The sequence below is a fragment of the Crassostrea angulata genome, chromosome 8 (genome assembly GCF_025612915.1).
Source record: "Crassostrea angulata isolate pt1a10 chromosome 8, ASM2561291v2, whole genome shotgun sequence".
NCBI classification, from domain to species: domain Eukaryota; kingdom Metazoa; phylum Mollusca; class Bivalvia; order Ostreida; family Ostreidae; genus Magallana; species Magallana angulata.
This window is the reverse complement of record NC_069118.1, coordinates 12036228-12054614: the sequence shown is the minus strand read 5'-3', so window position 1 is coordinate 12054614 and position 18387 is coordinate 12036228. Positions and strand designations below refer to the sequence as shown.

Genomic DNA, 18387 nt, shown 5'->3' with positions numbered 1-18387 from the left:
TTCAATTAAAAAATCAGAAAGAGATGAAGAATGAATTGATTGATCATGAATTTTGGCACACCAGCTGTGCTTTAAACATTTCAGCTGCTCATATCCCTTGTCACCGGGCCCTAAAACATCAAAAGTGAATGAAGAAGTGGTGGGAAAATGGTCCTCAGGTTTTTTTGTCTTTCTATTACGAGGCGTAATAAGTTGGCTAACGTATAAGGCTATCCCAATGTCTACTACTAATAGCACTGAACATTTAGCGGGTCTATCTAGAATGTTAGTTATAAATCCAGCAAAAATGTTAGAATTCTAACACAAAACATGCACATGACAAACAAAACTACACTATGATGTTAACACAAATGTCAGACAGAGATGAGCACATTATATCTCATTGATTCAGGCCAAGCATGAGAACAGAACACCACAAAATGCAAAACCTCTTTCTCTCTCTCTCCTCTCTTTTCCTCATTCAAACATGCAGATGGCAGGTGACTTATGACTTATCTTAAATTTTCCTTCATTTTTAAAGCTTTCAATGTCTATTTTTGTATTATTGTCTGATATGAAGTAAATGATAAGCCTTACTTCAAAATAAAACATTGTACTCATTTCATGGTGAAGCCACCTTAAAGCACTTGGTCATCAGTCAGCTACCTTAAAGCAAAGTACAGACACTCACAAGATGCACAAATCAACTGCCTCGATCGGATGATGCACACAGACAATCCATCACACATTACATGTTAATAGGGGTATTTAGGGTTAATATCTACTTAATAAAGTTTATACACTAAATGAAGGCAATTTACAAACGTGGAAGGAAAAAATCTTGCAAAACAAACATATACATATGTAAATGATTGATTTTCGTAACGATAATCATTCCATTATATAAAATGAAGTCAAAATAAACATGTATCATCCAAATGTGTGATCGATGCATTCCATACCTCCATTTCCTTCCTCGCCTTTTAACCTGTTCTTGTCCTTTTTGTCTTTCTTTTTGTCCTTCTCTCCTTCCTCACTTGAGGCACCAAGAAGGGCAAAAATAATTCCGGTTTGTGAGTTGACCCCTACTGCTGTCACGAGCATTTTACCGCTACCCTCCATCACATGAGTACCTGTAATGATGTCATTGTCAGGTAAAAACAAGTCTCATTTAATATACTGGGAAAAAACTGCAAATTTTTATGTAACAGTATTGACATGGAGGACTTCCTGTGGCTTAGACAACGATACTAATTCTTTATGGTTTATGTGTAGAGACTATCACTTACAATATGTTTCATAATGTTCTAGTGACTATTGTAAATTTAAATACATAACTTTATTAATTTTTAATGTAAAATTCTAAATATTTAAAGCAAGTAAATTTTATGAGCTAGTAAAAGAAATGAATTCAAACATGTCAAATATCTTGCATATGTCACAGGGATACAATTGAGTATAATTTAGTATTTAGTAATTCATTTATTTACTCATTCATTCATCCATACATTTCATTATTAACTCATTCATAGTTTACTCGTGTTTGACTGGTATTCGTGTTCTGTCACGTGATTTTGTTATTTTGGGTTGTGATTTACCAAATACGGTAATAGCTACTGTATGTCTATATTTGGTAGTGGAAAAACAGGTTTTCATGGGTGTGTATGGTCAGTGCGCAAGTGTGAGTGATAACACTTAATTTATAATGCTTTGCACCATGATTTTAGAACATAACTCGTTTGCCAGCAGACAGAGACAGTTTTACAACTGGTCTGATTTAATAGTTTGAGATTGTCACTAGTTTCAAACTATTACTATTAAGTTTTACTGAAGGCGAATTTGGTGAGAAATACTTTCTTTAATTGTTTTTATCTTAAAATTAAAATATCTAAATATTATAAAAATGTATGCGTCAATTGTATGAGTGTTTTCATTTCAGGTCACCTTCTTATCATCATTATTATTCACGAATGCCATAATAAAGTAATGTTGGAAACTGGACCATCCTTTTATTTATTTATTTTGTACGAGGAATAACGACCCCGTGACAAATGGCGCCCAACGCATCCAACGTATCCAACGTATCCAACGAATATTCCAACGTAAATTCCAACTTCTGTCCCAGCATATAGGCCTTACTTGTGGAAAACACTGGGAGTTTCATCTGGCACGTGTGTACGACAAAGTCGACTCGGGTGACCGAATTCCAAATATAAAACCGTCATCCGGAAAACAGAAATACCGGTATATATATTCATGTGAGCGCTCAAATATTTGATTTTGTGTGAAATACATCACTGTATTTCCTGTTATTTCTACTTCATGTATTGAATATTCTGGCCAGGCCATTGGAATTCCGGAAGATAGCGACCGTATATACAGGATCCGTGCGTGATTGACTGTTATCGGGTCAAAATCTAGGACGGCGAGGAAAGTCGAACACTCAGTTTCGCTTGAGTGACTTCAGTAACTTGTTGTGACCGACTGCGAGTGATATAATTTTACTCTGAAAATATTTTATGTGTTTAATCTCATTTCTATCATTGTACTGTTTATCATTTCTTTCATTTCTCATGTTGCTATTGTACCATTCATCATTTCATGTGTGATAGAGCTTGCGTGTTTAGTTAGTGAGTTTGAGTAACCTCGCGTAAACTAAATAACTTTTACTTAAATTTCAGGGCCATTGACAGCTGACAGATCCAGACGAAGACAATCAGATTTTTTACTAACCCTTTACTGCACTTACTTGAGCATATCAAGCACTAATTGTTTACAGAATGTGAGAATCTTGCAGAAAATCGGTGAAATTCATTTTGAATTTTGGTTTCAAGTTTGAGTTGATTTTTCAGTCGGTTTACCAGTTCTGAAGTGTTTGTACTGAACTCAAATTCTTTGTCATCTGTTTTTTTGTTCTTATTACAACTATCATTATCATTCATTTGCATGATTTTATACTTACATATATAGCTTAGATTAATTAATAACTGTAGTGATTAGTTAGTGCAGTAGTGATTAGACTAGTTGCATTAAGTGCTGCTTAAAAGTATCTAGAGTGTCGGTTGAAAACAATAGAGCAATTTAAGTATTCATTCTAGTGCCGATTTATTTTCAGCTTTAAATTCATCAGTTTGCAGTTTGTTTTTGTCAGATTTTGAATTGTTGATATGGCAGAAGGAGGTGAAAACCTAACAGGTGTTGATCAAGAAGCGGGAGCGAAGCCAAAGAAGGGGCGTGGCCGAGGATTGTCAAAAACAAATACATCTTTGGTAGAACCAGGTATAAAGCAACCCGGATATAAGGTAATAAGTAACCAAGAATATGACGATCTTATGGCATTGAAAGCTAGCACTCCTATCATAGGAAATGCTGGACCATTCAATTTCCCTGGTTCGAATGCATCATTACTGCAAAGTAATTTTGATGTAACACCTAAATTACCTATATTCAGTGGTAGTCTTGAACCAAACAAGAGTGAAGTTAGCTACGATGTTTGGAGTTTTGAAGTGAAATGTTTACAGAATTCGCATGCTATTCCTGAGGCTTTATTGCTTCAGACTATCAGAAATTCTTTAAGGGGTGAAGCAAGGTCAATGTTGGTATCCCTTGGGGAATCAACTACGGTAGATAAGGTCTTAGCTAAACTTGAAGGTTTTTACGGCTTAGTCAGTAGCAGTGAAACTTTAATGCAGGGCTTTTATAATGATTGTCAAAAGGACACAGAGTCTATTGTTCAATATGGTTCAAGGATAGAGTCAACGTTGTGTAAGGCTATCAAACAAGGTCATATCAGTGATGCTGCAAAAGAATCTATCTTGTGTAGTAAATTTTGGACAGGTCTTAAAAGCAAACCTTTGAGAAGTGCAACTAGGTATCTTTTTGATTCTGTGAAAGATTTTCAGAGTTTACTTAAAGAAATCAGAAAGATTGAACAGGAGGAACTATGCAGCAGTAAGGCCAGCGAAAAGTCGACAGCTCATCAGAACCTTGGTATAGCAAGAGTAGAGAAAGAGTCTACAACTAACGAGGAGTTACTCAAGACACTACAAAGTATTGAAAAAAGGTTAGAGAAAGTAGAACTAATGCATAATCAAAGTAATGAATTATCTCCTCCAAACACTCAGTTTTATGGCAGAGGACGAGCATTTCGGAGGGGGCATTCGTACAACAGAGGAAACAACAGAGGTAGGTATTTCAAGAAACCATTTGAAGACAAAATCAGGAGTGACCCAAAAGAGTAGTCTCTTCCACTGCAGGGCAAATGGAAGAGAAAAGTAAGTGCCCTACAACTTTAGAACAGAGAATGGTTGGTCCATCAAATACAAGTACTGTTAATTTTTGTGGAAAAGAGGTCATTGGTCTCATAGATAGTGGATCTATGGTCACTACGGTATCAGAAGAGTTTTATAATTCTCTGACTAACAAGCCTGAATTACATAACATTTCAGAATTTCAGCTGAATGTATACGGCGCAAATGGCAGTGAGTTACCATTTCTTGGTTATATTGAGGCTTCTGTTAAGCTACCATTTCTCCAAGAACCACTTTTTGTCCCAGTTCTAGTGACAAAGACTTCAGACTACAGTTCTAAGATCCCTATCATTGTGGGTACCAATGTAATTCGATATTGTAAAGAATTTTCAGATATGTCCGACAGTGCTTGGAAAAGTGCAATTGAAAATTTGAAGTTGAACTGTTGTTTACCTGTAAAAACTACGAACAGATTTCCTATTAAGTTAGAACCTAATGAAGTTAAGTACATTAGAGGTATTGTTCGTAATGTAGATTCCTCTGTAGAGTCAGTGTTAACAGAACAGTCTGAAAATGGGCAACAAGGAGTGATAGTTTGTCCAGGGCTATTATCCATGAAGAATGCAGGTAGAAACAAAAGGGTCAACGTTAAGGTATGTAATATATCGGCAAGTGCTATAAAGATTCTGCCGAAAACAAATTTGTGTCAGGTAAGTCAGGTTAGAGTAATGGATACTTGGAATCCGGAAACACCGACTACTGACAAGACGGAAGATCACAAACCCTTAACAGATTTAGGAGTGAAGGTAAATACAGATAGTCTTTCTACAGAGCAGTGTAAGGAGGTATATGGTATTTTAGAGAAATGGCGTGGGTTGTTTTCTACATCCCCGACTGATCTCGGGCGGACGGATGTGGTGAAACACGAGATACACTTAACGACAGATGTACCCTTCAGAGAACCATACAGGCGAATTCCCCCGGGAATGATTGAAGAGGTAAGACAAAATTTACGTGAGATGTTAGAGGCTGGCGCTATTAGAAAGTCCAGTAGTCCATATTGCTCCAATGTTGTTTTGTGCCGGAAGGCGGATGGGTCCTTAAGGTTTTGTATCGATTTGCGTAAGTTGAATAACAGGACAATCAAGGACGCCTACACTTTACCTAGGATTGAGGACACGCTAGACAGGTTAGACGGGGCTACTTATTTCAGTAAGTTAGACTTAAAGTCAGGCTACTGGCAGGTGGAGATCCGAGAGGAGGACAAGAAAAAGACGGCGTTCACGGTAGGTCCACTAGGGTTCTTTGAATGTAACAGGATGCCGTTTGGTCTGACCAACGCTCCTGCAACATTCCAAAGACTTATGGAAACTTGCATGGGGGACATGAATCTCAAAGAGTGTTTACTTTTTCTTGATGATATCCTTATATTTTCCAGTACATTCACGGAACATATTGAGAGGTTACAGTCTGTTTTTCAGAGATTGCATGACTATAAGTTGAAATTAAATCCAAAGAAATGCGAATTTTTTAAAAGTCAAGTTCGGTACTTAGGTCATGTAGTGTCTGAAAGGGGGATTATGACTGATCCTGATAAAACATCTGCTTTAAAGAATTGGCCGATTCCGTGTAATGTGAAGTCATTAAGATCTTTCTTAGGTTTCACAGGATATTATCGCAGATTCATCAAGGACTATGCCAGAATAGTCAAGCCCTTGAATGACCTACTGATTGGACAACCAACACACAAAGCAGCAAAGAAAAACGCAAGGAAGAGAAAGAAGACAGAGTGGAAATGGGGTGAGTTAGAACAGGATTCTTTTGATTTGATCATACAGAAGCTTACAAATCCTCCTATTCTTGCTTACGCCAATTTTACCCAACCATTTGTCTTGAACGTAGATGCGAGTTCAGATGGTTTGGGGGCTGTTCTATATCAAGTACATGATGGTATTGAGCGAGTTATTGCTTATGCAAGTAGGGGTTTAAGACAACCAGAGAAACATTACCCAGCTCATAAACTGGAGTTTTTATGTTTGAAATGGGCTGTAGTAGACAAATTCCACGATTATTTGTATGGTAATCACTTTGAGGTAAGGACTGATAATAATCCTCTAACCTATGTTACTACAACAGCCAAGCTGGATGCTACTTCTCATCGTTGGTTGGCATCATTGTCAGCTTACGATTTTAATATTACATATAGATCAGGTAAGCTCAATAGAGATGCAGATGGGTTATCAAGAAATCCACCACAACAAGAACTGTTTTCGGATGTGGTTAAAGCTATTTCTCTAGCTGCATTGGTAAAGGTTAACCCTCTAGCGGAGAGTTGTGTAATTGGAAAGTCAATGAAGCTGAAGTCAGAAGAAGTCGATGAAACACCGCAGAAGCTTAGCAACATCGATTGGCGAGAGGAACAAGGTAAGGATAAAGTTATTAGTAGAGTCAAGGATCTGTTAAACGGTGGGGTCAAACCATCTGGTAATAATCTGCAACAGGAATCAGAACCAGTCAGGTTACTTTTAAGGGAATGGAGACAACTGGTGGTTGAGAGAGGAATCTTGGTAAGAAAGGCGGTGATTGCAGGAGAGGAAGTTCGTCAGCTAGTTCTTCCTGGTAAGTATAGGAGTAGTGTACTCATAGGACTGCATGATGACATGGGTCATCAAGGGCGAGATCGAACCTACTGGTTAGTTCAACAGCGATTCTTCTGGCCCAATATGTATGCAGATGTAGTTGACAAGGTAGAAAAGTGTGAGAGGTGTGTAAGAAGCAAGACAAGAGATATACCAAAAACTGGATTGGTGTCCATTCATACAACAAGACCTCTGGAACTTGTTTGTATTGATTTTCTTACTCTGGAGAAGTCAAAAGGTGGGTATGAAAATATACTTGTAATAACAGACCACTTTACGAGATACGCAATGGCTGTTCCGACCAGGAATCAACTGGCATCAACAACAGCAAAGGTACTGTATGAGCAATTTATCTGCCACTATAGTTTCCCAGAGCGTATACATTCCGACCAAGGGAGAAACTTTGAGAGTAGTGTTATTAGGGAGCTCTGCAAGATTGCCGGAGTAAAGAAGAGTAGAACGACGCCGTATCACCCAATGGGTAACGGTCAGGTAGAAAGATTTAATCAGACGCTTCTCAAAATGATGGGGACACTCGACGATGAGCAGAAGAAAGATTGGAAAACTTACGTTTTACCATTAGTTCACGCTTATAACGCGACAAAGCACGAGACTACAGGCTTTTCCCCGCACTACCTTATGTTTGGTTGGAATCCACGATTAGCCATCGATGCCTATCTTGGATTAGAGGATTCACAAGAAAAGGTAAGAAGTAGAGAAAACTATGCCCAGAAGTTAAAGAAACGATTACACTACGCTTACAAGATGGCAAGGGGTAACATCGGAAGGAACTCGAACAGGTATAAAGAGAATTATGATCACGGTGTTAGGTTTGAGAAACTAGATATTGGTGATCGAGTGTTAGTAAAAATGTTAGTGTTTTCAGGCAAAGCCAAACTCTCAGATAAGTGGGAGAGAGACCCGTATGTTGTAGTAGAACAGCCTGTTTCAAACATTCCAGTTTATAGAGTCAAAAATGAGGTGTCTGGGAAAATAAGAACGTTACATAGAAATCTTTTATTGCCTTTTATGTGCATAACTGAATCTTCTAGTTCAAATATAGAGTCAACTGAGAAGATGCCAAGACCAGAGCAAAAAGAATCAACAAAGAAATCAGATATTTCAGAATCAGAATCCAGTGATGAAGGAACTATCATCAGAAAAAGGAAAGGTAAAACTAAACGAAATTTTAGTATTTCAGAAAGAAAATCAACGGCAGATTCATATGATAGTTTTCGGCAGTACTCCACAATGGGATCATCTCATTCAACTGGTCGGTCATCTATCACAAGAAATTCAACAACAACGTTTGAATCACCAACACCGGAAATAACGGAACCAAGGAGGTCTGAAAGGGTTAGAAAACCCCCAGAAAGGTATGGTACCTGGGTATCTCCCCAACAAACTCAGGTCTGGTATGTATGACAAGGAGAGAATGTCACAGGTAGATTAGTGGAATTCTGCAGACAGAATAGTGAAATTCTGCAGACAGAATCGCATATTGTGTTGTATTTTAATTACATATTTTCCTGAATATTTGTTTTTAATTTTGTAGTATAAGTAGAATGTGGTATAATTATTTTAGTGTTGATAAGATGATTTAGTTAGATTTTGTCAATAGAATATGTCATAGACGGTAGAACATGATATTATTCTAATATGAATGATATATATTTTAAATATTTAGTAACAATATTAAGTTATATGATTTGGAGAGGTTATGATTCTTTTCAGTATTCTCCCTTAAGAAATGTCAGGAGACATTTTATTTAAGTGGGGGAGAATGTCACAGGGATACAATTGAGTATAATTTAGTATTTAGTAATTCATTTATTTACTCATTCATTCATCCATACATTTCATTATTAACTCATTCATAGTTTACTCGTGTTTGACTGGTATTCGTGTTCTGTCACGTGATTTTGTTATTTTGGGTTGTGATTTACCAAATACGGTAATAGCTACTGTATGTCTATATTTGGTAGTGGAAAAACAGGTTTTCATGGGTGTGTATGGTCAGTGCGCAAGTGTGAGTGATAACACTTAATTTATAATGCTTTGCACCATGATTTTAGAACATAACTCGTTTGCCAGCAGACAGAGACAGTTTTACAACTGGTCTGATTTAATAGTTTGAGATTGTCACTAGTTTCAAACTATTACTATTAAGTTTTACTGAAGGCGAATTTGGTGAGAAATACTTTCTTTAATTGTTTTTATCTTAAAATTAAAATATCTAAATATTATAAAAATGTATGCGTCAATTGTATGAGTGTTTTCATTTCAGGTCACCTTCTTATCATCATTATTATTCACGAATGCCATAATAAAGTAATGTTGGAAACTGGACCATCCTTTTATTTATTTATTTTGTACGAGGAATAACGACCCCGTGACACATATTTTCGATGAATAGTAAAATTAACTTTATATTTTGAATGGTATATTTTCCTTCTTTTCTTGAAAACAAATGGTATGGACCAGGATGGAAAATTTTTTTCCCCATTCTCCACTCTTATGGAAATGATACACCACTTATCACAGCCCCCCCCCCCCCAATGAATAATATATATATCATATATAGTCATGCCCCTTTTTTATTCTTTAAGTTTACACAGTAACTACTGAGAACAGATAATTGGATAAAGGAATCTGAGCTACTGTAAATGTTTGTCAGTCCACTGAGGTAATTTGACTGATTACCTGAAACCAAACAAGTAGGTCATGTACTTATGCTATTACAGGTACAGACTGATTGCTCTAGTATTGAGATTCACCTGAGAACATCATAGGGTCGGTCTTCTCCCCTTTCTTTACATGGTCTGACTCTCCCGTTAGGGAGCTCTCGTCAACTTTCAAGTCATTACTTTGAATTATTAATCCATCTGCTGGTAACAAATCACCTAAAGAAATGAAGAGAACAGACATTAGACACAACTTAAACAAGAATGCGACACTGCAAGATCATATTTCCAAAACAAAAAAATCGCAGTTATATTTTGTTGCAGTTATATTTTGTAATAATTTTTTTGAGAGGAAAAAAATTGATGTGTGCGCCCACATGCTGAAATAAAAGCTGTAATTTTGCGATTTTTGTAATAAAATAAACTAATTTCAAGCACTCCTGCGACTGGATGCGAAGCCATGATATTCTGACATATGATATGGATTTTCTCATAAAATATTTCATCCATTACTTGGCTACTAGCTGTCACTGTTATTGCTGAAACAGCTTAATTCAAATAAAATATCAGGATTATGTGCTTCTCATTTTCTGCTAGTGTGTATATAGGTACTTTGATCAGATTTCATTAGACCACAATTACATGATTATATAATTTATGCACATATGGTCTCATTCAACAACCTTGAAAATTGATCAGCTTTTTATCTTGTTGAACTTGTCATTAAAATGAAAAATTGGTTACAGGTTCAAACAATTTAGCACATCTACCAGCCATGATTATATTGCTTTCTTCATTACATTCCAGGTGCGTCCTGTAATTTTTTTTATCTTTTCATTCTTGTCATCAACTAATTAAATCTTAATTGACTGAAACAAAAAAATAAGGCAAAGTTTTTGGAAATGCTAAAAAAATTTAATTAATATCTCTAACATTAGCTCAGTTCCGGTTGTATGTAACAGGCTTCCATAAAAAAATTGCAAAAATCCTATCTGTCCTATGCCACAGATTGTGTATCATCAACACTTAGCTCACATTAAAGAGAGAAGCATGTCCATCAGCAGGAGCCCATAACTGGGCAAAAACTCTAAGATCTATCAAATTGGCAGCCTTGATATTGACAAAAAACTGCTGACATCCCCACAAAAAGCCGAGAAGGAGGCGACAATCAAAAGGGCTTTCTTATCAAGCACTCAACTTCAATAATGAGCGTGTAAAACGATGGTGATTCATTAGAATCAATCTTTTTCTTCTTCACTGGTAGATAAAGCCTACATAAAAGTGACAGAAACCATCTTTTCTATTTATTAGTCTGTTGTAGTTCTTGGCTGTTGTTCCCTCTGGGACCAGGAATCCAATCCTGATTGAGCGGGATTTGGGATCAATATCTCTGATCAGTATATTATACTGAGGCCCCCTGTTACAATGGCAGTCAACACGAGCTTATGCATTTGTTTGTACAGTAGTTCTACATCAATGACTGCAATGTGTGCTCAGTGCTTCAGCACTGCAAGGGAAGATTCCCCCATAGCCTGCAGATCCTTCCTTCTGCAACATCCTCATCCTGCACATCACTGATCAGTGTTAAGGTCATAAATTCCACCACAGGAATACTCCTCTATCTGGAATACTGTGGAGAACTGAATCTGGTGGTAAAAATCGAAACTCCCTTACGGTGTCAATATTGTGCATGTGAAACATCAGGGCCAGATTTCTTGATAGAAGAATATCACCCAAGCATATGCACCTCATGAACCTGTTTATTAAACAATCTGTGCTCAACAAGTTTCTTCTTTCAATCTTTGCCATGGCAGTTTAGCCAATTTCCTCAAAATCAAATATCTAGTATATAATGTACATAGAATATATGGCAAGATACTTTGACCAGTGCTAGGTCAACAAAATTAGTTCCTTGTATTGAGGATGTAAACTACAAATGCCAAAAAAAAAATATATACCATTTTACTACACCTTCCAAAAATAATCTGCATTGTAGTAGGATATTGTAAAGCATGTATTACTGCCCTTTGAATGACCCAGATTTCTTACTCTATATAATGATTCTCTAAAGTTTTTCAATGTGACAACTACATCTTTCTATCTTGAACAGTTCTTGTTTAACCAGTCCCTCTTTCATTACGTAAGTTCTATCTGTACTAGTTCCATCCATTTGGCTCTCAAAACTAGCTTTCTGTCTCCTCTTTTCCATTCATTAGACATCTAAAATTAGTTCTTCTCGCCCCCCTTTCCATTCATAAGGCACTCAATATGAGCTCCCTTTCCATTTGTTGGCTCTCTCACTAGCCCTCCTTATCCCTTTTTAATTAACTAGGCTTTCAAAATCAAATCTCAATGCCCCAATCCACAGGGGCCAAGCCCGTTTTAACATTAATTTCAATGTAACCATAAATAAAGATATGGTTACATTGAAATTAAAGTTAAAACGGGCTTGGCCCCTGTGCCCCAATCCAATTTTAATGTATCTAAAACTAGCACTCCCTGTCCCATTTAATTCTCATTCTTCAGACACTCTAAGCTTGCTCCTGCATGCCCCTTTTTCTTTTAATAGGTAATCAAATTCACCTTAGCCTCCCTCCCCCCCCTTTTCATTAAATAGGCACTCTATATTAGCTCTCAATGGCCCCTATTCCATTCAATTAGCACTATGTATATAGTTCTCCTTGCCCTTTTTCCATTCAATAGACACTATATAGCATAATAGCTCTCCCTGCTCACACCCCCCCCCCCCCTCCCTCCTCTCTTACCATCTAATAAGCAGCACTATAAATTAGTTCTCCCTACCCCCTTTCCATTCATTATTCTGCCACAGACAATCAGTGTTCATTACTTTTGGGACAGCGGCAATTATTAGACTTTAAATCAATCAGCTTCCTTGGTTAACCTGTTTCCATCCTTGTTTTGTCTCCACCGCAGAAAATTTCAATTATTCTGATCAGTAGGAAAAGACTATCGATAATACAAGTCAAGACAGCTCAACAAAACCACAAGGAAAAAAAAACAAATTGCGGCTGATCCATAAAAGTCCCTCCCACTGAGAACAAAAAAAAAACTATTGTTGTAATGAAGAAGAGTTGCTCCCCCTTGGTTTAAAAATGATTTTCTCTTCATTCATCTGACAAAATGATAGACACCCATTTTAATATTGCCAATCCCTATTCAATGTCATATTTTTTTCTATAACAATTCTTAAGGTAATTGTTCTTAACACCTTTAGAAATTCATGCATTGCATCCTCAGTAAATAATGTTTCAAAGTGCTGCAGTAGAAGAGAGTTATCAACTTTTACTAAACCATTCGAAGATTGCAATTTTTACCATATAAAGGTCCTCAATGAATTTCAGTTCTTGATTGACCCATATTCAACTTAAGCCTGAACAACATGACATAGATCTTCTGTATACTATCGCATTCAAGAATGTCTCTCTTATTAGTCCTAGCTCTTTTCAGTGGTTGCGGACAAAAGATGGTACAGTAATTTTACAATGTATCAATAGCTTATATTAACAAAACAATACATAAACACAAGACCCCCAGTATTCACACACACTCACCATATTTAACTTGAGCTATATCCCCTACAACCATTTCTCCTACTGGAATATTTTTATCCTGCCCGCCACGAATCACAGAAAATTGATGTTCGTGCTCAATTTTGCTTTGAAGTCCTCGGAATTGCTTCTCCTTTTGATAATCATTGAACGCTGTCACTAGCACTACCACCGACACGGCTCCTAGAATGGCCACGCCCTCTATCCACCCCGCTTCCGACTCCGATGAATCGCCACCCTCTGTCTCCGCTGAAAGGGAGAGAAATCAACAGATGAAATATGTCACAAGTCTCAATTTTCCACGAGATATATACTGCAAAAAGTCTTTTTATTTCCATATAAGATACTGTAGAAATCTCTTAAATTTTTTTAAAATTAAAATACTGTATTTAAAAGGATTTTATCTTTCTTCGCTGAAAGGGAGAGAAATCAGCAGATAAAATATGGTTTGATTTGAACATATTTTTTCATGTGAATGTATTAAATAAATGGATTAGGCAGCAAGCAATGCCCATGTGACCCTTCTTCATATCAGATAAATTATGTCACAAGTCCAGATTTTCCACATGAGATACTGCAAAAAGTATTCTATTTCCTAATAAGATACTGTAGAAATCTTTATTTTTTATCAAAACTGTATAAATCTTTCATTTACATTTAATATGCTGTAAAAATCTTTCTTTTCCTTTTGTTAGAATCTGTATAAGTCTAATTCTTATATTAAATACTGAACAAATCTAATGATTCCACAGCAATGCAAACTTTTAATTTCATATTGAGAAAATTTCATTAATTTCTATATTGGTACATTTCACATTTTTATATATACCTGATATATTTATCTTATTCATATATCAATAATGTCGGCAATGATTTAATATTTGTGGAATATTTGCAGAAACATCTCCGATCAAAAGGTTATTAAAATTAAAACCATCATAAATTGTTAAATACCAACAACACCAAACAAACAGATTCTGAGGTTTCTTATTTAGGATTCTTCAGATATTTTTTTTAATTAATCTATACATGTGAATAATTACAAAAATCAAGGTATATTTGCTCTTTGCATTGTAGAATATAAGAAATGATATGACTGAGATGTATGGAAACAATGTACTTATCCATGCTCTAGTATGGTATATATATCTTTATACCACGAGTGCCAAGTTTATCCCAATTGCATTCAACTTCCCGTTAAAAGACAGTAAAAATAAACTTGACATCATGATTTTGATCATAGTGTGGGCTTTAATATTCAATAAAGACAGACAATATACCGCCTTATACGTACATAAACCCTTAAAATAAATGGAAGCCAAAAATTTTTTTTTTCCTTATTCAGCTGAAGTTGCAATGTATATCCAATTTATTTCTGTTTGACAAATTGAAATATGGACTTAATCCTTCCTTATTGAGCTTCTTAATGATCTGTTGCTCTCCGTTCTAAGTTTGTTTGATGAGAGTCTTATGTAAAATCAATAGTGATCTAAAACAAAGGCCGACTGAGGTACCTGTGTGCTATAGCTGGCCAAACCAATCGTACAATGCTCTTTGCATGTTACAGTGTAATACCGGACCGATGCATTGCTATCTTGATGGCTGGGCCCTCTCGTAGATTTATGAATATAAAACAATATTACAAGTTCGGAAGAAGCAGCATAGACAATAAATCAAGACAGCGGCCTTCATTCTCCTACAAAAATGCTGTATTCCATGGCTATTACCGCGTCCTGACATTTTGGAAATATCTGTGAGATTGCATGGGTACGCAGTGGATGTTTGATAAGAGATCATAAGGGAGTGCTTCACGACCGTACACTGATCCCAAAGCCAGGGAGATGGATGGGGGGAACTGTCGGCATACATTTCCTGCATCAATTTGGAATGTGGTTTCATATATTGAAAGGAAGATGGCCTAATGTAAATTTAAGAGCTTTTTGCTCCCAATGAGAGAACATAAACCAACAGACACATAAATACATCTGCTAACAAACAGGGGACATACATTTCAATAATATACTATAAAACTGACATTTGTATGTATTATCCAATGTATTACAGAATTTTACAATGCTATTTTTCAATGCAAGCTTCTTCGTTCAGTCTCTTAATCTCTACAGAACGTATACTTGTGATGTCTAATAATCCACTTGGCTAGCAAATGATTCAATGAAATGAGTCTATGGATATTTTAAAGACTGGAGACTAACTAATTTTGATATATTCACCCTTGCTCCCCTTCCCCCAAGAAAAATTTAATATAGCGCTGCCTCTTAGTGGCACAGGTTTTTAAAACAATTTGCAGTGACTGAATACTGGTAAAACTGTACTGTTTTTGAAATATTTCTGTGTGCATTAACATGTATGTCGAGCAGCATTGCGTGGACATTCACATCTTCTGATATGAGTAATCAGTAGCAACTTTTATGCCATATATTTACATTTTTCAGTGTCTTTGCCTGTGATACACTACGTATTGATCTTGTACTACCCCGACCAATAAATACAAATGACATATAATTGGGCGCAAGCAGAGTTCGCTTATTTAAGTCCAAATTTTTAATCAATTATATAAATATATAAGTAATAAGGAACAATTTTTTTAATATTATGAGGTGGTGTTTTCGGACAGGGCGTGATCAAATCTATCATAAAGCCCTTTGGGCTTTATTGGATTTAATTTAATTCGCCTCAACCGAAATTATCACCTCAAAATACTGAAAGAATGATTCCTTATTCCTTAAATACTCACATCTTGGATAGAATGATAATCCTAGTGAGATAAGAGCAGCAACTATCAGAACTATAAGGGTCACATCCTGAATGGCCTCCCACACCAGCTGTAGGAAGGTCTTGGGGGGCTTGGGGGGAATCACGTTGGACCCAAACGTCTTCCGTCGGTCCTCCAGGTCGACTGGGGAACCAGATATACCTGTAATCCAAACAGTACAGTCAAACATGGCTACAGTGAACACTCTTATATTAAATTCACGCTTAGAGTGAAGTCATTTTCTTTCCTGATATTTTACAAGGAGCTCATTTTCAAAAGTTAATCATAAACTTGATACAAGAATCGTCGATTACATTCAAATAACCTGTACCTGGCACTTTCTATAACAATGTTTCATTCTTTATTCAGCAGACAAAGAAGAGCACAGATATTGCCATTTTTCAAAATATTTAATGTAACATCTCAAATTAAAGCTAAATTACATTAAAAAAATGAACAACTTTTTGACTCATCAAAATCAATTTTCATGATTTTACAAACAAAACTATACAAATTACAATTATCCAAAGCCATATACACGTACATCTTTAAAAACATGCAAATTGATCTTTTTCCTTTCTTGTTGCAAGGGCATTTGTAATTCTGTTCAAGTTCAGTCCAAATTTGACAAGTTTTCTGGTTTGTGACCAGAATAATAATCTGGACTGAAGGGTCCTAATTGAAAGTTCGAGGGGGATTGACAGCCTTTATTACGGAGGGACTACAATCAAATTTGAAGGCATGAACATTTTTGTAGGCCCGTATTATAGGGCTGACATTTTGTCCAGACCCATTGCCCTTACTAACAGTCTCCCATGGACACACTGTTCGTCAGTTTCTACATTCAATGTACAAGTAACTTTTCATCAACCGTCCATAATTTTTTTTCACCTAGCAATGAATAAACTGTGGGTATATTGGATATAACTTAAGAGTAATTAAGAAAATGCGGAACTGCATTGATCGAAACCCCCGGATTTCCCCCCGATTTTTTTTTTCATTAAAAATAATCAATGTGTGTTTGGCTCACAGGGAAGTTTCCTTGGAGCAATTCAGTTTGTAAGAAGTATACGTCTAATTATAAAGCTTGGGCAATCATTAGGCCAGTGCCCTCCAAGCATCCCTCAAGATCCCAGTTTGTGTTGGGGATGACTACCAAACCCTTCATGAATTCTAAGCCACAGGGGCTTTAATATTTAGGAGGAGATCAGTAAGAACAGACAATCATTTGAGTGACAAATTACCAGTTAGATTCCTTGCCTGGTTGCTTCATTTTAATAGCAAGATACTCCATTGTCCAATAGAGAGACACAAGATTATGATAATAAACAAAATCAATATGACACTCTGCTTGGCTCTAAATTCATCTCCAATGAATTATAACCCCAAAAACCATAAACAAATTGATAGCAGAAGCATGTAATTTTCTCATTAAAAAATAACTCAGTAATTGCTTTAAGTGATTTGAGGTATAAATTATGAATTTTTCTGCACTATTGAATTCTAATTGAATTCTGAGTGAATGATCCACACAAATCTAAGCATTTAAAAATAAATCTCTCTCTTTCTCTCTCTCTCTGTTGAGAAAGGGTGTAGAGGATATATTCACTATTCATATATTTTTCAAGCATTTTTTTCCTTTTCGTTTCCAGATATACACTGTTTATATTCCAATCTTAACACTAAAAACAAACAAAAAGAATGAATTAGATTAATTTGAAAACATGGGTTCTTTTACAGACCCATTCACTTGGTAGTCTGAACTTTTTTATTTTCTCAGCCACTGATGAAAGATCAACACAGATGGAGCAAAAATAATTACACACGCTGATAATCAGAACAAAGCTAAACACTGGCTTAAAATGGGTAATTTTTCTGTACCTTGCATTTAACATAGCTGGAGCAATAAAACTTGAGAGAGAATCCCAGCCTGCAGAGTCTCCAAGCCTAGAGTTATCTATCTAAATGGTTTGGATGGTGATTTTGTCTTCCCTATGTTTACTGTGTTTTTTTCTGTCTGTGATAAGAAGCCCCTGGGGTGCCAGCCACATCAGTAGAGCATCTACTGTACCTCCCCCCACATCCCTCACTCTGTGCAAGCTTGTCTATTAGAGTATTACGATGGGATGGACTCGGTTCTTTATCATAAAAACACTGCTCATGGACCTAAGAGATCTGCTGCCAATCAATTCAAAATTGTACAATGGTTTTATCACAATACTACAAGAATTTTGAGATACCCATTAAAAACATATTAAACAGTGACCACTGTCAGGGGTTTTCCTACTGTTATTTAAACTGGGTCCAAGGTCCGTGGAATTGGGAAAATTGATCCGCAAACTGTTCAAATTGGGAACATTACAAAAACGTACTAGTTTTATTTGAGGACGAACCTATGGCAAAATTTTATACTTTATTACTTCTCAACCACAGAAATTAGTGAGAAGTTTAGAAGACTTAATTTATTTTATGATGGAACAATGATATTTACAG

At 36.1% G+C, this 18387-nt stretch overlaps 1 protein-coding gene and 1 pseudogene across 16 annotated transcripts in view; one reads left to right on the top strand and one right to left on the bottom strand.

The window, feature by feature from the left end:
- Positions 1 to 18387, bottom strand: part of LOC128159647 (plasma membrane calcium-transporting ATPase 2-like) — a 67164-nt gene that overhangs the window by 23109 nt on the left and 25668 nt on the right. For all 16 annotated transcript variants that reach the window (XM_052822801.1, XM_052822803.1, XM_052822812.1 and 13 more), the window contains 4 exons: positions 15877 to 16056; positions 13125 to 13370; positions 9646 to 9771; positions 942 to 1112 (listed from right to left, as the gene is read on the bottom strand). In XM_052822801.1, the coding sequence (XP_052678761.1) occupies positions 942 to 1112; positions 9646 to 9771; positions 13125 to 13370; positions 15877 to 16056 (723 nt within the window). The remainder of the gene's footprint in view (positions 1 to 941; positions 1113 to 9645; positions 9772 to 13124; positions 13371 to 15876; positions 16057 to 18387) is intronic.
- On the top strand, positions 3046 to 9257 carry LOC128159648 (uncharacterized; annotated as a pseudogene).